Source organism: Herpailurus yagouaroundi, unplaced genomic scaffold (assembly GCF_014898765.1).
Source record: "Herpailurus yagouaroundi ecotype Mexico unplaced genomic scaffold, PumYag 159, whole genome shotgun sequence".
NCBI classification, from domain to species: domain Eukaryota; kingdom Metazoa; phylum Chordata; class Mammalia; order Carnivora; family Felidae; genus Herpailurus; species Herpailurus yagouaroundi.
This window is the reverse complement of record NW_024412400.1, coordinates 2,160,938-2,182,739: the sequence shown is the minus strand read 5'-3', so window position 1 is coordinate 2,182,739 and position 21,802 is coordinate 2,160,938. Positions and strand designations below refer to the sequence as shown.

At 49.3% G+C, this 21,802-nt stretch overlaps 1 protein-coding gene across 4 annotated transcripts in view; it reads right to left on the bottom strand.

Annotated features, from left to right (window-relative positions):
* Window positions 1-21,802, bottom strand: part of GLB1 (galactosidase beta 1) — an 87,820-nt gene that overhangs the window by 42,080 nt on the left and 23,938 nt on the right. For all 4 annotated transcript variants that reach the window (XM_040479657.1, XM_040479658.1, XM_040479656.1 and 1 more), the window contains exons 3-10: window positions 19,080-19,230; window positions 18,482-18,542; window positions 17,331-17,425; window positions 13,502-13,682; window positions 10,469-10,527; window positions 9,088-9,209; window positions 8,962-9,002; window positions 3,775-3,887 (exon numbers count right to left, since the gene is read on the bottom strand). In XM_040479657.1, coding sequence (XP_040335591.1) covers window positions 3,775-3,887; window positions 8,962-9,002; window positions 9,088-9,209; window positions 10,469-10,527; window positions 13,502-13,682; window positions 17,331-17,425; window positions 18,482-18,542; window positions 19,080-19,230 — 823 coding nt within the window. The remainder of the gene's footprint in view (window positions 1-3,774; window positions 3,888-8,961; window positions 9,003-9,087; window positions 9,210-10,468; window positions 10,528-13,501; window positions 13,683-17,330; window positions 17,426-18,481; window positions 18,543-19,079; window positions 19,231-21,802) is intronic.

Sequence of the window (21,802 nt, the reverse complement as noted above, 5' to 3'; positions counted from 1 at the left end):
CGGTTAAGCGTCCGACTTCAGCCAGGTCACGATCTCGCGGTCCATGGGTTCGAGCCCCGCGTCAGGCTCTGGGCTGATGGCTCGGAGCCTGGAGCCTGTTTCCGATTCTGTGTCTCCCTCTCTCTCTGCCCCTCCCCCGTTCATGCTCTGTCTCTCTCTGTCCCAAAAATAAATAATAAACGTTGAAAAAAAAAATAAAAAAAAAAAAATAAACATTAAAGAAAAATTAAAAAAAAAAAGAGAGAGAGAGAGAGAAGTGAAACATTTGACTATATAATAACTCAGGACTGTTTTTCGCAGGAAAAAAAACACTGAAGAAACCCCCCAAACTGGTAAAAATGCCACAATAGAACTCTTGCAAATTACACAGAAAACAAATAGGCAGAGAAACGGGGAAGGAACCCGCACAGGTAGTACACAGAAGAAACACAGGTGGACAATTTGTACATGAAATGCCATGCACATGGCCGCCTCTTCACTGCTGACATTCCGTTTGCATGCTCTCACCCCGGATGTCCCACATGGCTGTCCTATCACCTTGAAGTCTTCACTCCAGCTTTACCTTCTCAAGGAAGCCTTATATATACCAAACAGCCAAAACCATACCTGGCATACAGAGGGAACTTGCCAAACATTTGTGGAATTACTTGTGAATCAACAAACAATGTGGGTCAAGTCAAATAGTGTCTAATATAATTATAATGCCTCATGGGATTTTTTATTTTTATTTTTATTTTTTTTTTAATTTTTTAACGTTTATTTATTTTTGAGACAGAGAGAGACAGAGCATGAACAGGGGAGGGGCAGAGAGAGAGGGAGACACAGAATCGGAAGCAGGCTCCAGGCTCTGAGCGGTCAGCACAGAGCCCGACGCGGGGCTTGAACTCACGCGAGATCACTGAGATCATGACCTGAGCCGAAGTCAGACGCTTAACCGACTGAGCCACCCAGGTGCCCCATGGGATTTTTTAAAAGAAAGGGTTAAAATACATGAACTCTAAACCTAAGGGAACTAAAATACATGGCCTGAATAAAACATATAAGTCACAAGGAATGTTAAGTGGGCTTAATATGAGATACAGTGCCGGGTGGCTCAGTTGGTTGAGCGACTGACTTTGGCTCAGGTCATGATCTCGTGGTGTGTGAATTTGAGCCCCACGTCAGGCTCTGTGCCGACAGCTCAGAGCCTGGAGCCTGCTTCGGATTCTGTCTTCCTCACTCTCTGCGCCTCTCTTGCCTGCGCTCTGTCTCCCTCTGTTCTCAAAAATAAACGTCAAAAATTCTTTAAAAAAAAAAAGGTGAACAAATAGATTCTTGTAAAGTAAGACAATTGAAAATAATCAATGTATATCAAGAATCATAATGAATGAGCATAAATGAATGTACCAATTAGAAGACAAAAAAATGTTTAAACTAGATTTTTCAAAAATCCAGTTATATCTTGTTAACGAGGGACATGTGAAAAAAAAAGATATTCAAAGGTTGAAATTAAAGTATTGTGAAAGATGTAGCAGTAAATATTAACCGAAAAAATGCATTAGTATCAGACAAAAAAACCCTTGAAGGTAAAAAGCATTATTAGAGATACAGGGCTACATACATGATGATACTAAATAAATGATACTGAAAGATTTCATTCTCAATTTGCATGCCTAATTCTAATACACAATTACAAAGAGAAACACAATCCTTTAACAAATAATAGAATACATGGATAAAAAGCCAGGAAGGATATCAAAGATATCAGCAGCACCATTAATAAGCTTAACCTCAGGAACACGTATATAGATGATATCCAACAATTATAAAACATATAGTCTTGAGGCGCCTGGGTGGCTCAGCCGGTTAAGCGTCTGACTTCGGCTCAGGTCATGATCTCATGGTTCATGAGTTCAAGCCCTGAGTCAGGCCCTGTGCTGACAGCTCAGAGCCTGGAGCCTGCTTCAGATTCTGTGTCTCCCCCTCTCTCTGCCCCTCTCCTGCTCACATTCTGTCTCTCTCTCTCTTAAATATAAACATTAAAAAATTTTTTAAAACATAGTCTTTTTTTTTTTTTTAATTTTTATTCTTTTATTTTAGAAAGAGAGCATGCGAGCAGGGGAGAGGGACAGAGGGAGAGACAGAGAATCCTAAGCAGGTTCCATGCTCAGTGCGGAGCCCAACATGGCCCTCAATCCCACGACCCTGGGATCATGACCTGAGCAGAAATCAAGAGTTGCTCGAATGACTGAGCCAGCCAGGCGCCCCCTAAACATACAGTCTTTTCAAGAACACATGGAACATTGACTCATATTGATACATGCCAGGCTCCAGGACTCGGTTTGACATATTTCAAGGGATTCACATCATACAGACCATGCTCTCTACCCAGAATGCAAATATGTTATAAGCCAACGAATTATAAAAATAATCATGTTAATAATTTCTACCTCTGAACGACTTCTGAACATTTCTAGGGCCAAAGAGAAATCCAAACAGGCATTATTAGAAGCAAACTATAGTAAGCATGTTACATATCAACACTTAGAAGAAGGAGCTATAGAGGAACCTGAAGGAAATACATAACCTTGAATATTTATATTAGGAAAGAAGAAAGGCTGAATTACAAAGCTAAGTTTCAAATAAAGGAAGGAAATGCCAAAGAGAGGCACAAGGAGCTTTGAAACAGAACGAACATACAAGAGAGAACTGGGGAGTCATCGCTATGAACTCTGCGAAGACGAAACTCATAGTAAAAAGTAGCGAGTGCAACATTTCAACCATAAATCTGAAAATTCAGGCAAAGTGGGCAAATTCTTAGAGGAGTTAAGTATTGACCACATTTTTCAGTACGCTTAAAGTATTTCATAAGATGAATTTGTACACGTAGGCTTAAATTGAGACTAAGGCATCCTTAAACCAAAAAAAGGTCCATACCATTTATAGGCAGAAAACCTTTTGTTTTTTAACTTCAAAACTCAGGTGACTGAGCAGAAAAATTGTGGTTTGGTTTTTTTTTTTTTCACACCCACAGCAGAGACAGGAAACCCCACCTGGGTGCTTTAGATGCCTCAAAAGGTCACAACTGTTAGCAGGACTGAGCGTTCGGCTGGCAGGCCAAACGGAAGTGGCACTTACTTGCCCCAGATGAAGAACGGAGGTGCTGTTGATAGCTCACCTTTGCACCATGCTTCACAAAGCCTGCGGATTTTCTCTCCTACGTGCTTCAGCTACTTACGTGGACACACATCTTCTTACCTTCAGTACAAACAGTTGGAACGGCCACCAGTTGTCGGACAACACAGGTGCCAGGCCTATACCGGATGCCTTATGTATGGTCTTTTTTGTTTTTGACTGTTTATTTATTTTTGAGAGAGACCGCAAGCAGGGCAGGAGAAGAGAGAGAGGCGGGGGGACAGAGGATTCCAAGCAGGCTCCGCGCTGACAGCAGCAGGCTCGAACTCACGAACCTCAAGAACGTGACCTGAGCCGGAGTCGGCCACTCGACAGACTGAGCCGCCCAGGGGCCCCACAGATGTCCTTTTCGGTCCTTATGATGCAATGAGGTGCTACTGTCCCAGCTTCACAAAGAATAGACGAGTGAAGTAACGTGCTCACAGGCTCGCTCTTAATCAGGTGAGGGTCAAGACCCAAGGCCAACCAAATCCACCTGAGGCCTCCCCTCCATACGCCCTTTTAAGCACAAGGGCTCCAGGGACTCATCTACAGAGCACAACGCATCCAAAGCAGGCTGTATCCAAGCCCCACTCCCTGTGGCCCGGACCAGGCACCCACCTTCCGGATAACGTCCCGCAGAGCAAAATACTTGTCAGTGAGGTCCCCTGCTTCGCTCAGTGGGGCGTCATAGTCGTAGCTGGTGGGCTGTGGTTGGTAGGGGATGTTGGCCCCTGGAAGACAAAAACATGCCACTGGTAACTACTGAGGGCCCTCCTCCCCCGGGACAAGTTCTTTGGGATTTCTGGGCTCAGGGTTGTTGTCGGGGGAGAACATAAAGGGCACATTAGAACCCACTGTCAAATGACACAGAGGTGGCCCTGAGGAGGCAAGGTTTAGAGAAACGCGTTTCTTCCAGCAGGTGGCCCTTCACAAGCACCTTAGAGCCTATAAGGCGCCGTCCCCGCCCATCCGCCCAGCAAGAGCCCTCAGCGGGGACCCCAGCAGATGTCACCACCACTGAACCAGCAGGGAGCTGAAGCTCCCACAAAATGAGGTCAGTGTCTCAAACGAGTCATGCCAGGCTTCTGGCATGACCCACGTCTGCGATCGTTCGCATGCCCTCGGACACAACACGGGAGAGGACTGCAGACACACGTTACCCCACGGAGTCAAGCGTCACCGTGAGGCCTCTAGCGCCTGTGCGGTCAGAGGACCTGCGGGGTCTTCTCCCGGCCCCTTCAGGAGCAAGTCACGCCCTCACTCCCCCAGCTCCCGGGACGGCTGGCTGCTGACAGCCCTCAGATGCGCCCTCTACTCTCAGGCCTCTGCTGGGCCACCCTGCCAAGGTTATGGCCCTCGGGGGACAGCGCATGTGCAACAAGTGACCACGAGGGCTCAAAAACCCAGCCCCTGGTGTCCCAGCTCCAGAGCTCTCTCTAGAACCAGCCGAGCCACTCCAGAACTCCCTCCGGCCTCAACTGCCTCCCAGTGCCCAGGGCCACCACCCACACTCTCTGAAGGTGCTGCTCTTGGAATGTGCCCCAAGAACCTCCCGCTGGGGAATCACGGTCCGTTTCCCAGGGAACGAAACCTGCCACAGAGACCAATAACACTGATCATACTGTGTACGCAAAGACTAGAAAGGTAAAGGGCCTTGCAATTATCGTTCCAGGGGCAAGGTCTGGACCAGTGGGCCCCAGCCTTGTCACAGATGATGTTCACAGGCAGGAGACTGGGTGCATTAGTGGGTAGCGAGCCTGTGCTACTACATAGAAAACTTACCCGTGCAACATGGAGAGCCTGTTCAGATTCCTAAGCCCCACCGCACCGGAGATTCTGAGTCAGCAGGTCTTGGGTGGGACCTGAGACTCTGCCTTCCTTTAAAAGTTTTTTTTAATGTTTATTTATTTTTATTTTATTTTTATTTTTTTTATTTAAAAAAATTTTTTTTAACGTTTTTTTATTTATTTTTGAGACAGAGAGAGACAGAGCATGAACGGGGGAGGGGCAGAGAGAGAGGGAGACACAGAATTCGAAGCAGGCTCCAGGCTCTGAGCCATCAGCCCAGAGCCCGATGCGGGGCTTGAACTCACGGACCGCGAGATTGTGACCTGAGCTGAAGTCGGACGCTTAACCGACTGAGCCACCCAGGCGCCCCAATGTTTATTTATTTTTGAGAGAGAGAGAGAGAGAGACAGAGCACAAGTGGGGGAGGGGCAGAGAGAGCGGAGACACAGAATCGGAAGCAGGCTCCAGGCTCCGAGCCATCAGCACAGAGCCCAGTGCAGGGCTCAAAGTCACGAACTGTGAGACGAAGTCAGACGCTCAACCGACTAAGCCAGGGTCTCTAACAGGCTCCCAGGTGATGCTGATGCTGGCGCCTGTGGACTAGTAAGGCTCTGTGCCAGGCCTTTCTCTTCTACTCCTAAGAGCATTTTGCAACACAAGGGTGTGAGAATAAAGCTGCTTTAGGATCATCTCATACCATATCTAACCGTTAAGCAAAGGAGGCACAAAGTCTGACATTTCACCTGTGACTTAGTAAGAACTCCTTGATCTGATCCCACAGCCCGTGAATGATGGCGCCACCTTGGGGGATCCTACTGGACCTTGGGGGATCCTACTGGACCTTGGGGGATCCTACTGGTGGTGGAACTGACAGATGAGCGGGGCCGAGGATTAGGTCAGCCCCCAACACCCCGTTTCATTAGTTCTGTCTGCACAAAATCTACATGTCTGAGGGACTGGGACCACTTAAGCAACTGAACTGACCCAGTCCTTCCTTTACCTCGCTTTTTCTTGACTGGAGGCAGTGGCCTGCCCACAGATCCACCTGCCTGTGGGGATACATACATTAAAGCACATCCTTTGCTGTGAGATGCAAAGAAACATGAAACCACATCCCTTGTTGCAAGGAGCTCATCTCCTACCCCTAATGTGGCAGTCACCTTGCCCACCTTCCTATTTATATGAGTGGCACCGCACCAGGTGCCTGCCCCTAGAGCTTACGCTTCAGAGCTCACTCCCACAGCTGAGCTCAATCAGTGGTCACCAAGTTGAACTGAACAAATGTGACTCCCAGAGACAAAATCACAGGCCAAGGGAAGCCAGGCACGGAAGCTGGCCAGTGGGTCAAAGGACGGACTGAAAAAGTCTTTGCTCTGGTTTCACCCACAGAATCTTTCTCTGGATGCCCTCAGACCACCCCAGGGCAGTGTCGGAGAGAAAGCGCGCTAACTCAAGCGTCCTCTGCCCGTGGTAGGGAGTGCAAGGTGGGAAGGCAAACGAAACAGCAAGGCTCACCGCTCCGCAACTCTGCACGTCGTGTGAGAAGTCCAGGATGGCCTGGGTCCCGCAGGAGGCCTCACAGATGGGGATGCACGCAGGCAGAGTGGGGTGCACACACGTGCACGGACAGGTGCATCCCCCGTGGGCAGGACGGGCAGTGAGCTCCCTGCCAGGGGCCTTCCCTCTCACGGCGCTCCTCTGGGATCTGGCCTGAGGAGCGGCCACAAAGAAGCACACGCTGGCCCTCCCCCACGCCCCCCAGGAGACCAAGCACTAGGGCAGGTCAGAGAGGCCCACAAACACGGGAGGGGCTGGTTTGGGAGCTGGTGCAAGGGCTTTGGGATGCAAGAGGTGGTCCAAAGGGCAGTGACCAGCTTTCCAAGGCCCGAGTTCGAGTCCTATCCCCTGCCAGCTGAACGGGAAACCTGTGGACTTTTTTTTGCACCCTGCTTTTCTGATCTGTAAAATGGGTCCATGATCTCTGGCCTAGATGAGACTGCTATGAGAACTAACTGAGAAAACAGAGGCAGAAGAGAGACTTGTTATTTATAACAGGGTCAGGAGCAAGGCAAAGGATTGAAGACAACTTCCATTTTCTGAGTGGTCGTTTTTATAGATCTAAATTTTCAAAAAAGAAGAATGTATCATTTTATGTAAAATAGTACAAGATAAAAAAAAATTGTATCGTGAGCTACAAAGTTCCCCCCAAATATCAGTCTTCATTCCTGGACTGGATGCTTGGTACCATTCCACGAATGGAAAGCAGGTGGAATCCTTATCTACTGAATGAAAAAGGCGCCACAAAATCTTAACTGTTTCTAATGAGAAGATGGGCACCCAGACATAGTCTAAAACTTCAATTGGCATACTGTGATCTTTTAAGAAGTGACATCTGAGTTTTGCAGTATCTCCCTTCTTGCCTCTAATAACAGTGATGATGTTAGTTACTAATAACAGTAACACTTGTAGGCAAGGTCTTCCAGCCCATCCCACTTCGCACAGAAGAGAGCTGTTCATTAGGGTCAGATCCTGGGAGGTTCAGGCCAAATTAAGCTTCCAAAACTCAGCACTGGGGGGCATCCTCAGTGATTCAGAGAGAAAGGGCAGCTGTGGAGAGGGGTGAGGAAAGAGCCTGAGAAAAAGGCTAAGATAGCATGACTTGCCTGTGAAAATCAATGGCAGTGAAGAGAATTTTTCATAATTTTTCCTGATAAAAAGGGAGAGACCATACAGGAATGGGAAACGGTACAGCCACTTTGAAAACAGTATAGCAGCTCCTCAAACTCTGATCTTAAAAGTTAGTTACCCTATTATCCAGCAAACGCCCTCTTAGGCACACACCCAAAGGACTGAAACGGGGATTCAAATGAACACTTACATGTTAACGTTCATAGCAACATTATTTCTAATGGCCAGAATGTGGTAACAACTCCAATACCCATCAATTTGACATCTGGATGAACAAAATGTTGTATATCCGGGCAACAGAATATTATTTATCAGTAAAAAAGCTAAAGTACGGATCCCACAACATGGATGGACCTTGAAAAGAGCCATCTTTTCAACCTGCCTAAGGGGCAGAAGTGAAACACAAAGCCGACCACATAGCGTATGATTCTATTTATAAGCAACGCCCAGAATAGGCAAATTCACAAGGACAGAGAGTACAGACTCATGGTTGCTAAGGGCCGGGAGGAGAGAGAGTGGGGAGTTTCTCCGGTAAGGGGTTTCTTTTTGGGGTGGTGAAAATGTTTTGGAACTAGGTGGTGGTAATGGGTATGCAACTTTGTGATACGCGAAGCACCACTAAACTGTGACTCATAAAATTGTGAGTTTTATGGTATGTGAATTATATCTCGACAAAACAAAATGTTTAAAAAAAGAAAAGAAAATAGATCACAGCAGAATACGTGAACAAGTAAGCTATAGCCAGAGACTATGGGACCCACCCAGCTACCTTGTTTAAAACAATAAGGTTTCTGGGGGGCACCTGGGGGCGCAGTCGCTTCGGCATCCGATTCGGCTTAGGTCATGATCTCGCGGTTTGTGAGTTCAAGCCCCGCATCGGGCTCTGTGCTGTCAGCTTGGAGCCTGGAGCCCCCTTCAGATTCTGTGTCTCTGCCCCTTCCCTGCTTGTTCTCTGTCTCTCTCAAAAATAAATAAACATTAAAAAAAAAATTTTTTTTTTAAACAATAAGATTTCTGGGGCATCTGTCTGGCTTGGTCGGAAGAGCACACGTCTCTTGATCTTGGGGTTGTGAGTTGGAGCCCCATTACTAAAAAAAAAATAAGTAAACTTGAAAATAAATAAATAAACAATAGGCTTTCTAAGTGGACAGGTTCTGTTCCTTAAGAAAAAATTATCATGATTTTAAAAATTATGTAGGCAGTTCTTATGCATTAGGAAATTTCTATATATTAGAAAATAAAAGTTGTCTGTAGGCACTCCCTACCCCCAAATCAAGCCCCAGAAACATTCTAGCATAAGCTTCCATGAACACCTTAAACTGCTCTTACCATTCCAATAAGCGAAATTGGTCCCACCTATAAACATGTACCTGCAAGGAAACAAGAGAACAGACATACTTAACTACGAGCCCATAGCTATGGAGGGTGCCCTCCCTTCCAGAAATTACCACTCACAAGTTCACATTCGCCCCATGGGCAAGTACGTCATGGAGGGAGGAAGCTACCACTTCAGTCCTCACTCTTGAGTGAGGTTGGCCCCAGTGGTCTAACCAGCCAGTATAGAATTCAGAGTTCACCTAAAAAGAAGAAAGGACAGGGAGCTCAGGACAGACTCATGACCTTCAGACGTTGGCACTTCTCTAGAACCATCACCCTATCTACCCCACCGAGTGATGGGTAGAGCGGGCCGTGTACGTGTACTGCTTAACCCAAAGCTGGGGGACCAATGAGGGTCACTGCTCAAACTCAGTTTTTAGGTGCCAACAATACAGGTATTCCTGAAAAGTTGTACCCGCAACAAAATTTTGTTAGCCAGCCCCCAGTTTGAACAAGGCAGGAAATTTTGGTGGGCAAAAGAATCCGATGGCAAAATATTTTCACCAAACTGTCAGATCTAAGTTCACCCATTGTGTCCATCCGGATTTTCAGATCACGGGTTGACGTAAGCTGAGGCGGACCTGCCCGAGTATTCTGCGAAGCAAACCCCAGGCACTTCACGGCTCTCTAGAGCACGCCCCTGCCACGCCCTTCGTCTGGAGAAGGAAGAAGAAACCTGGACGTGTTCTGGGGCTGCCTGTGTCAGGGTTTGGGAAACAGCTCCATCCAGTCTGTGAACACAGGTTCTGCACTGCTCAGAGACCGTGTTCAGGAAAGGCTGTGTGCACGGGTGGGGGGGCAGCCTGGCCAGCTGCACAGAAGGCACAGGACCCCAGCCCTCAAACTGTGCCGAGAAACAAGGGTGACAACTACGGACAAGGGAGAAGCTGAAGGGCTGTGCGGACCTGCCCGGACGTTCCTGTCGCCTCCTCCTCCTGGCTGCCTCTGCGGCATGCCAGAAAGCCCCCGAACTCAGCCTGCGTTCCCCAGGATGCCTGTCGGAAATGCCAACGCTCGGGCCCCACGCGGGCCATGTGTCTTACCCAGATTCCTCCGCGATTCACACGCACATTAAGACGGAGAAGCTCTGTCGCAAAGAGCTCTCAAGAAACACAGACCTGAACTCAGACGCTGGCCCTGGCCCTCGCCAGCTGTACGGCCCCGGCTAAGTGACGTGTTCTCTGAGCCTTGGCGACAATGGAGAAAACATCACCCCCCGTGAGAGGGGCCATCAGTGCCGAGCGGGAGGGAGCATGAAAGAGTGCGGAGCCCGAGTCATGGCAGGGCGGGCACAACTGTCCCCACTGTGTTCCACGCCAGTGCTGTCACTGTGCCCAGAGGGCCACGTGCCCCCGGTCCCATTCAGCTGCGGACTCCGCAGCCGGCAAAGGCAAGGACCTTCCCCCTTAGTTACTGCAAGCAACCTCGCCTCGACCCACAGCTCACCCCCAGTTCTTACCAACGGTCCTCTGGGCTCACTCTTTCTCTGGATCTGGAAAGCAGCGGTGATGTTGGCATCTGGAAGTTACGAGACGGAGAAGAAAGGTCAGTCGTGGGAATGATAAGTCAAGTAAAAAGAGTCCTGCACAGACCTTTAGCCTGAGGCCCTGCCCTTGGCCCACAGGGGGCCTGGAACATCCCCCAGTCAGCTTTAGGCTGGACCCACACCATCCATCCGAAGGATGTGTGGGGACCACGGAACGTTACTTCTTCTCAGAGCAGGTCCCTATGGTCTTTCCTGACCGCCTTGTCTCAGGAGATCCCGTCACAAGCTTGTCTTCTCCACCTGGGTTTCCCCGCACATTTTGCGTCCTTCTCTCTTCACAGAGAGGTCCATATGGTTGACCGAGATGCTCCCTACAGGATGGGGCTTGCTTTGAAGACACTTCCTTGCAGCCTCCACGGCACCCCCACACACATACTAATGCCACAGCTACGTGCCAGGCCATTGACAATCAAAGGGACAGATGTGGTCTCATTGTCTTTTTATGCCTGAGTCACGGCACACACTCTGATTTTGAATCTCTACATCGTCAGCCATTCCAGGCCACTTGCTCTTAAGTTGTCCTTCTAAAATACTCCATTAAGACGCCTGTGTGTGGGCTTGCTCCCTCTGTCTCCTTTCCCCCTCTGAACGGGACTAACCTCTCCCCACGGAGGCCGTGGGCTGCCTTCCTGCAGCGAACGAACAAGCACGAATAGTATTTCTCTAACCAGAGCAGAGGGTGCGCCGGCCCCGAAGTTTACGATCCGCTTCCCACAGCAGGTACCCGGCGTGGAAATGACACCAGCCAAGACCTTGAAATGACCCCTTGCCCCCTGTAAGGCCAGGCTTCAGGAGAGGACGTGCTGGTCAAGAGTGGAATCTCATTTACTTTATGGCTGTAAATGTCTCAGCATTAAGCACCGGGTAGCATTCAGATCTTTCAGTTCTGTTCTCATGAGCCTCGTCCTGTGACCTCACCCTGGGCGCTGCCCCGTCCCACACACGTGAATGAAGCGGCCACGAGCCCCACCTGCCCCACATACACTGGCCTCACGTTGGTCTGTCTTCGACCCACAGCCGGAGCCACTGTGCTCTCACCCCACATGCACATCAGCCTTACAGCAAAGTCAGAATAACCTTCAAACTGTTTCTCCCGACACAAGGATACCGTGCTTTTCATCACTGTGATGGGAAGTGTGCCAAAGCAGGAGGAAACCAGAGTGCCGCTTCCTGTGCAGCCCTTTGTAGACGAGTTATTTCATCACCAAACACTCTGAGCAACGCCTCATGTTTCTAGAAACACTTCATTCACTTAAAACCAGCTATTTTCTTTTCTGCGAATGTAGAAGAAGCTCTTTAAAAATGCAACTTCAGGGGCGCCCGGGGGGCTCAGTCGCTGGGGTGTTCGACTCTCGATTTCGGCTCAGGTCACGGTCTCACGGTTTGTGGGATCGAGCCCTACGTCGGGGTCTGTGCTGACAGCACGGAACCTGCTTGGGATACTCTCTCTCTGCCCCTCCCCTGGCTCGCGCTCGTTCTCTCAAAATACGTAAAATAAACTTTAAAAATTATTTAAAAAATAATACATAAAAAGGCAACTTCAGCCTTCCACACATCCTTCTCAAGAGAAACAGTGCTGGTCGTGCCATGGGGGTGGAGCCTCTTACACTGTCAGGAAGGCAGCAGGGCCTTCATGCTGCTTGAAGGGCAGGTCTTTTGTGTGTGGGGGGGGGGAGGTTGACATTTATTTTGAAATAATTTCAACCTTATACAAGAGTTGTGAGAAGAGAACAAAGAACCCGAATTCCCAAAGGACCGAGATTCCTCAGTCGTTAACATTTTGCCACATTTGTTTTATCAGTTTGTCTCTCTCTCTCTCAGTACAGTTACTTTTCTCTGAACCATTTGTGAATAAGTTGCAGGCATGATGGCCCTTTACCCCTAAATACTTCAGGGTACATTCTCCGAAGAGCATGAGCATTCTTCAAATAGACACAACACGATTATTTAAAAAACGGGGGAGGTTGGGGCGCCTGGGTGGCACAGTCGGTTAAGCGTCCGACTTCAGCCAGGTCACGATCTCGCGGTCCGGGAGTTCGAGCCCCGCATCGGGCTCTGGGCTGGTGGCTCAGAGCCTGGAGCCTGTTTCCAATTCTGTGTCTCCCTCTCTCTCTGCCCCTCCCCCGTTCATGCTCTGTCTCTCTCTGTCCCAAAAATAAATAAACGTTGAAAAAAAAAATTTTTTTTTAAATAAAAAAAACAAAAACAAAAACGGGGGAGGTTAACATGCAAACAATCCTGTTATCTAATCTACAGATTTGATTCCAAAAATGCAATTGTCCGGGAATGGCCTTCTTAGCACAGATAGACGGAAAGCGGGCAAATCCGGTCCGGGGTCCTCTTCAGGAGCATACACTGCCTGTGGGTGTGCTGTCCTTCATGACAGCTGCTCCCTTAACGCTTGTCACAGCCGGGAGCCTGCGGGGCCGCGCCGGCCGCCCCGGAATTGCACTCGCTGGGCCTCCTGCAGCTGACACGGCCCTAACCGGTGAGTCAAGGCCTTTTTGCAGCATCTCCCCGACCGCCCGCGGCCCGCAAGGGTCACGATGTTGAGTTCCACGGAAAGACCACGCTCGTGTAGGGAGGCTCCCCGCATTCCAGGGCGGGGCCACACCACCCACCCGGTAGCCGACCTGAAGGACGAGCCCACGGCCACCGCGGCCAGGGGGCGGAGCTCCTAGCAGCCGCCCTCGGGAGCAGAGCTCTAACCACGCAGCTCCCGCCCTAAGGGCCCATCGGCCTCACTCAAATAACGAACGCGAGCCACAGGGGGCGCTGCACTACTGACTCCGTTTGATCCGTCGGGGAGCATTTGGGAAATCTCGCTCGACGTACCCACTGCAAACGCGCGGCCCGGGGTGCCGGCCGGCGCCCACCGCCCACCGCCCACCGCCCGCCCGAGCCTGCGCGGCCTGGGCGCGGTTCTCTGCGACGGCGAACACCGACCTGGGCCGAAGTCCACGGTGGCGTAGATCCCCTGCAGCGCCCCGCACTGCAGGAACCTCTCGTGCGCCCCGTCGGTGGTGAACAGAAGCACGTCCCCGCCCAGGTGGTCGCGGAAGCGCCGCTGCAGGAAGCGCAGGTAGTCGTAGTCACAGGTGAAGTAGCTGCCGTATTCGTTTTCAACCTGCAAGTTAACAAAGGGGCGGGGTCAGGAGATCCCGACCGAGTCCTTCCAGGCAGTCCTTCCAGGTTGAGCCCCTGCCCCACCACTGCCAAAGCTCAACCGTTGCCCCAAATATCTCCTAGCTCAGTCCTCAAAACGCACCTTCCAAAGGGCAACTCAGCACGAAAACTTACCGCCCCACCTCCCACTCCACCAAAATGAGAAAGACAAAACCACCGTGTCAGATTTTGGATTGTAGTGACGCTCTACCCTATACTGGGTAATAGATCCTTTAAACGTGACATAAACAACACCTTCCCACGGTAGAAGTATTAGACAATGTGGGGAAATGCAAAGAAACTAGAAAAACCGTGTGTTAATCCCATTACTCAGAGATAACTGCTATGGGCATTCTGGGTCAGCCTTCCAGATTCACACACACGCACACCCTAGGTACACGGAATAAAGCACAGAGACTGTTCTGTTCTTAAAACTGGTATCATCATAATACATGCACCAGTTACAACACTGGCTTCCCACCTTCAACACACTATGCGAAATGTCCATGGAGGCGACAAGGGCAAGTGCCAGATAAGGACGTACTGCCGTTTACTCCACCTACTGCCAAACTTTCAGGGCGCTTCTTGTTTTTGTTCTTAGTAACCAATTGGCTCAGTCTGCATTCAACAGCATCGGTGGTTTTCAACCAGGAGTTATTTTGCCCCCAGGGAACATTTCACAAGGTCTGCAGATGCTTTGGGTTGTCACATCTGGAGGGGGAGAGCGTGCGGCTGGCACCTGGTGGGTGGAGGCCAAGGGATGCTACCAGGCCCGCTGCTTGTGAGCCTCCACAACGAAGGATTTTCAGGTGCTGTGAGTGGCACTTGTGCCGAGGGTGGGAAATGCTGCCCTGGGGCACGCGTTCTCCCATTCCCCACGGGGACGCACCCATCGACAGGGCATGCCCAAGAAGGTAAAAATGGATTCTTACAGGAGAAAAGAACACCTTACTCTTTTTTATATGTAAAGCACAGATGTATACACACACACACTTCTACAGTAGATCAGAGGTATTAAAATTTCGTGGGCAGGAAATTAGAAAAAAATGTCTACAGGGGCGCCGGGGTGGCTCAGTTGGTTAAGTGTCTGACTTCGGCTCGGGTCATGATCTCACGGTTCGAGGGTTCGAGCCCCACATCGGGCTCTGCGCCAACAGCTCAGAGCCTGGAGCCTGCTCAGGATTCTGTGTCTGTCTGTCTGTCTCTCTCTCTCTCTCTGCCCTTCCCCTGCCCGTGCTCTCTCTCTCTCAAAAAAATAAATAAATAAATAAACGTTAAAAAATTTTTAATTAAAAAGATGTCTAAAAAGGCTTTTTAGGGGCAATAACGAAAAAGAAGTTAAGAAACATTGCTCTAAGGCCATAAAATGAATGACCTTCAGCTCCACCCAATATATCAAAGAATCTTAGAGGTATGACACTGAGTGAAAGGCACACCCCACTGAGAAATACAGACAGCTGTTTCAGAAACTTTTGCGCGCCCAAGTTCTGTCAACCAATGCCAACTTCCTTCTTTTCTAACCCCTGGGCTTCGGTTCCATTCCGGAACCACTGGGGGCGGGGGGGAGAGCATGTGAGGTGTACCCACGTGCGGTATGACCTCAGACACGTGGGGAGAAGAGAACGGAGACACAACTGGTCAGGGAGGAAAGTGGACAAAGTGCCAGGAGGGCCTCACAAACGGAGGCACTAACAGGGGTTCTGAGAGTCACAGGGACGCCAACAAGCCAACTGGGAAGGCCTCCAGGCAGAGGAGGGCCTACGTGGACAAGAGGCCACCATGAATTTGGTGGCCGGTGCGAAGAATCGTTAATGATATGAAAAAAATGCTTATGACCGTAGGCTCAAGCAACAAGAGTCAGGTAAGAAACTGGTCAGTTTACACGGACTCTGTAAAAAGAAATGTTTTAAAGGCATGGAAAAAAAATCAAGGAAATCTCCCCAGAACGTAAAGAGCTTTGCTTCTGACTCCAGAAGCAAATTATGGTTTCTCTGTTTTCTTACATTCTTCCAGGCTTCCCCACACTTACGTATTTAGTAATCAAGGGGCAAAAGGATTATGGAATTCAAGCGGGGGGAGGTGCGAAGGGCAGAGGCAGAGGAGGCGGCGGCTGGCAGGGCCCTGGCAGGACCCACAGTCAAGTTCAGGTCGTCCAAGGGATGCACACGAGAAATGCCCCTCACGCAGCCAATTTTGCTCTCCTCTGCGGAATTCATATCCGATTACACTCCTCATGGCATGTCGACGACCCAAAGGTACAGAAAAGTTGTGAGCGAAGCTTGAAAGTGACTTGGGAAGAAGCAGAGATTTAAAAACGAGGGAAACTAGAGAAAACCCGAGGTGAACACAAAGGAAGAAGACCCATTCGTGCGAAGCCACACTCACCTGCAGCCTTGACATCTTCACGTGGGAAAACGGGCTCCTGTAAGCTTCACCAGTACAGACTCAAGACGGGTGGAGGGGCGTTCAGTGCTCCGGGAGCAGTGAGCTGGCCTCTCTCCCCCATGCAGGGTCAGAGTGGCCACTGTGGCCAGGTCGGCCTTCTCATCGCCTCATTCGACCTACACCTGAAGGGCAAGAGGGTGGCCACGCTCCCTTCCCACAGGGACCGTTCCTACAACGGCCCATAGTATTGTTCCTAAGAAGGAAATCCTGCCCACACTTCTCTAGGGAGTTGCACTGCACCCCCTTGCCGTTTCAGGATGCAGCCCCTTTTACATTTCTTCCTTGGCAAATGACTAATGAACATGGTTTTATGTGTTGTTGTTGTTGTTTTTAAGTTTATTTATTGAGAGAGAGAGAACATGAGCAGGGCAGGGGCAGAGAGAAAGGGCTGAGAGAATCTGACAGCACGGAGCCCGATGCGGGGCTCGAGACTCACAAACTATGAGATAGTGACCGGAGCCGAAAGCAAAAGTTGGGACGCTTAACTGACTGGGCCACCCAGGCGCCCCGGTTGTGCGTTTCAGCTAAGTAATTTTGCAAACATCACAAATTGTTGCAGGTCAAATGCCCCAATTTTTCACGTGGAAAATACTTGGCACATGATGTACCCACAATATACCGGTCCTTGCAGAGCAAAGAACACAGGGAAGGAGGAGAGTGGGGGCAGGAAGCAGGAGAGAAAGCAGAAGAATGGCCCCAGTTCACCACATCCTCTTTCAAACCAGCATGAACTGACTGCCTAAGCAGGGCAGACACCAAATCATTTTAATCCGTGTTGCACCCCCTCAGCCACAGGCAACGTGGCAGCAGAGAAAGAGGCAGGCCACGGGATCAGTGGGCCTAGGATGCAATCCTGACTCTGCCACCTGCCCACTGGGCGACCTGGGCCAAGTCACTTCACCCCTTTGAAGTTCTTCTTTTCAAAGAGACATCGGTCGGAATAATTGCATGGCGTCTGGAGGGCAGTCAGCTCAGGGTCCGGTATACAGCAGCCACGAACGACAATGCCTCCCCAAAGTGTGGCTTATATAAAATCACCAGCTGTGGCACTGCCTTGCAGAGAAACAGGCTTGTGAGGCCCACCTCTGCATCGCTCCCGGGTACGATGCGGCCGGATGAAAGCCTTCCCCGCCCCCCACCTGCCCATGCTCATCTCTGAGGTTACCTGCACGGTTATAATGGGCCCTCCATTCTGATAGAGGAGAGGCTTCATCTTGGGCAGAAGGACTCCCAACCACTTGTCCACGGCTGCAAGGTAATCTGGAAAAGAGGACAGGTTTAACACCGTTCCACAGCTTCTGGTGCACACACACACTGACGCCCTGTCACCCTGGGGCTCGCAGCCGAGATCGGGATGTGCCAGACTCAGCGAGACTGAGACGGGGTAGCTGCACGCACTGATGTGATAAAAGCTGTCCCACAAGGAGCCATCTGCTCAGCGGGTTCCCAGTGGAAAGGAGCACATGCATGGTCTCTGCCCCACCACGGGGACACCAGGCCTGGAGCGCAGGAGGCTGGTCCAGCCCATGTTTGTTGAAGGAAGAAAAGAGTGCCTGAAGGGAGTGTCTTTCTCTTTGTCACAGTAGGATGGGTGTTTTTTTATTTTTTAAAATGAAGCTTTAATAAATACTGACACTGGCAAATGGAGATAACAGAGCGCACCCTTTGTAAAGAGGCCGTGAGGACGAAATGAGGTAATACAGGTAAAAACATGAATAATGTGCTGGGACCGCAAACCAGGAGGGTAATGCACTAAGAAGGATATACACGTAGAGCATAGGACACCAGCCTTTCGCACAGCAAATTCAATCAATGTTAGCTGCTCTTCGGACCGTCCCGAGACCAGCATCTTCAGGAGGCAGAAATGCAGCTACTGGGACCTTCTGCCTCATCAGGGTTTGCAGCGAAAATAATTTCTAGTTGTTGAAAAAGGCCAGAAAAAAGACTATCATTTTACAGATCGCCCTGTAAAGGTCAACAAACGACCTGTCATTTTGATTAGCCAGATGCTATCACTGGGCATGTAATTATTGAGAAAGTAGGAAGAGAAAGCATTAAAGTCAGTCGGTCAACCGCAAACAGGGCCCAGTGCCAGTTCAGAGTCACCAGTTTATCAGCAAGATCTGGTCAAACAGTTCAAGACAGCCTTATTTCCTACACATTCAAAGTCTGCAGTGGACACTGACTAACACACTTCCACTAAGCCTTCCAAAGTGTCTGTGCAGAAGAACCCCAGCCTTCAAAACACCTGCTGCTTTTGGTATAAAATGTCGCGAAAGACATCATCATTCTCTCAGGACACCTGTAACAACTTACCTGGATCAGAAGAACGGAGAATAATCGACTCTTTTAATAACAGCCAAGCCGGCAATCCTCCCTAGGATGGGGGGTGGGGCAAAAGGAGTGAGAAGCCATCATGAGGTCTCAAGGCAGAGAGAAATTACTCCTAGCGGTGAGGGAAAAGAAGACTTTCAGGGAAGAAGGGGTAGTCGAGGCGGGCTTTGCGGTGTAGAACTTTCAGGGACGGTAGTAATCATAACTTCCTTTTACTAGTAAGATGACATCACATGAATGGAGTGTTTGGAGAATAATCAAAGCTTTTATATGGCTCATCCCACTTAATTGTACAACAACCCTGTGAGGTAGACGGAGCCTGTACTGTTAACCGATGGGGAAAGTGAGTTATGTGAGCACCAAGGGGAGGACGCACGCCTTCGGACCCTTCCCTGTTCCTCTCTGCCTAGCCACCTCCTGAGGTAAAAGATCCCTATGCCGGCTGTAGTCACAGACTCACTGTCATCTGGAATGGGAAACTATTTAAACTGCTTTAACTCACTTTGCCCCAGATCCCTGCCAGTCAGCCCGCCCCTGTCATGCGCACCAGCCGGGCAGAGCCAGGTCTGGCCACACTCACCATGTCCCACTCTGCACAGATGTAGGGTCCGGGCCTCAGGATAACCAGCAGTCCCAGCTCATGGGCCAGCTTGAGAAAATATTCCACATCATGTTCCCCAGAAAACTGGTACTGTCCTGGCTGGGGCTCGTGAAAGTTCCAGGGCACATACCTGCCAAGAAACACACAGCCCCTTCTTGGAAATAGCTCAAAAATCCAGTTGTCCTATGTGACCTTCCTTCCTTCCTTCCTTCCTTCCTTCCTTCCTTCCTTCCTTCCTTCCTTCCTTCCTTAAATGTTTGTATATTTTTGAGAGAGAGCATGAGCTGGGGAAGGGCAGAGAGAAGGGGGCAGAGGATCTGAAGCAGGCTCCGCACTTACAGCAGAGAGCCCGATGTGGGGCTTGTACTCAAGAAGCACGAAATCATGACCTCAACCGACTAAGCCACCCGGGCGCCCCCCTCATGTGAATTTCTAAACCGTCAGCAGAACTGTGAACCCTCAGGACACTCACATAGCTCCCCTCGGCAGCCTCTTGGGAAAGAGGCCTTGTCTTGAGTTTTCAGAGCAGTTACCCAAGTGAACCAAACTTGGTGGGGGGACACATTTCAGTTTATGACCCACAAAGAATGCCCATTCCTATTTAACAACTTAAAAAAACCACAGAATTACATAAACATTAATTACTACTATGTAGAAATTATATATACCTGTGGAAGGCTTAGGGAAAATGAAAATACCTATGCTAAGGTAATAAGAGATATTTATTTTTTGAAAATGCTTTTTAATAAAAATAAAAATTAAGAAAACCCCTCCAAGGCAAGGGAAACCAAAGCAAAAATGAACTATTGGGACCTCATCAAGATAAAAAGCTTCTGCACAGCAAAGGAAACAATCAGCAAAACTAAAAGGCAACCAACGGAACGGGAAAGATATTTGTAAATGACATTATCAGACAAAGCGCTAGTATCCAAAATCTGTAAAGAGCTCACCAAACTCAACACCCCAAAAACAAATAATCCAGTGAAGAAATGGGCAAAAGACATGAATAGACACTTCTCCAAAGAAGACATCCAGGTGACCAATCGACACATGAAAAAATGCTCAGCATCACTCATCATCAGGGAAATGCAAAGCAAAACCACAATGAGATACCACCTCACACCTGTCAGAATGGCTCACATTAACGACACAGGAGACAACAGATGTTGGCGAGGATGCGGAGACAGAGGATGTCTTTTGCACTGCTGCTGGCGATGCAAGCTGGTGCAGCTACTCTGCAAAACAGTATGGAGGTTCCTCAAAAACTAAAAACAGAACTACCCTACGACCCAGCAATTGCACTAGTAGGCTTTTATCCACAGGATACAGGTGTGCTGTTTCGAAGGGGCACATGCACCCCCATGTTTATAGCAGCACTATCCACAACAGCCAAAGTATGGAAACAGCCCAAATGTCCATTGATGGATGAATGGATAAAGAAGATGTGGTATATATACACAATGGAGTATTACTCGGCAGTCAAAAAGAATGAAATCTTGCCATTTGCAACTACGTGGATGGAACTAGAGGGTATTACGCTAAGTGAAATTAGTCACAGAAAGACAAATATCATATGACTTCATTCATATGAATACTTTAAGATACAAAACAGAAAGGGGCGCCTGAGTGGCTCAGTCGGTTGAGCATCCGACTTGGGCTCAGGTCAGGATCTCACGGTTTGTGAGTTCGAGTCCCGTGTTGGGATCGGTGCTGACAGCTCGGAGCCTGGAGCCTGCTTTGGATTCTGTGTCTCCCTCTCTCTCTGCCCCTCCTCTGGGTCGTGCTCTGTCTCTCTCTCTCTCAAAAATAAACATTAAAAAACAAAAAAAAGATACAAACAGATGAACGGAAGGGAAGGGGAGGAAAAATAATATAAAAACAGGGAGGGGGACAAAACATAAGAGACTCTTAAATATAGAGAACAGACAGAGGGTTGCTGGAAGGGTGGTGGGAGGGGGGATGGGCTACATGGGCAAGGGCATTAAGGAATCTACTCCTGAAATCATTGTTGCACCATATGCTACCTTGGATGTAAATTAAAAGATAAATAAATTATTACAATAACAAAAAACCCCTCCAACCCTTGTGTCCTCCTACAAGAGATTCTGTCAGGAGCAGCACGCAGGAAGTGACAAAAACATGGGACACAAACTGGAATACGGAGCCACCCACTGCCATCGCAGAGGTCTCTCGGATGACCCCTGGCTTATGGCCCTTTTCCACAATCCCATGGCTTTAGGGCTCCATGGCACAGACAGCCCCGGTCCCCCAGAGCTTAAGTGTTCAACTACAGGGAGGAAATGGATGCCCCAGGCCTCTGCCTCTGCATTTTCTCACCCTTTATCTTGAAGAGGCAATCCTCATCAGTAGTGCAAAAACCAGAGTGGCCAGCCAACCCAGCTTTTCTCCCAATTAGTCACCTTGCAACAGCAGAAGAGACGAGGAGAGATAGTTATTGGGGTAATTCTCTATCTGGAGTTAGAGAAGTACCCCAGCAGAACCACAAAGAAAAACTGGGATTCAGGAACCTACCTAACCTGGCACACTCCCCCAAGAACTGAGAGAAGCTGTGGCCGCCTATAAACATTGCTACCTTCAAGTTCTAGGGAGACCTCTGGCCAAAAATAGGCACTTGGGCAAATTTCAGTCTCACCAGCCATAAAGGGGAGTGAAGGGATGGAATCCTTTGTGTAAAGGGCCCT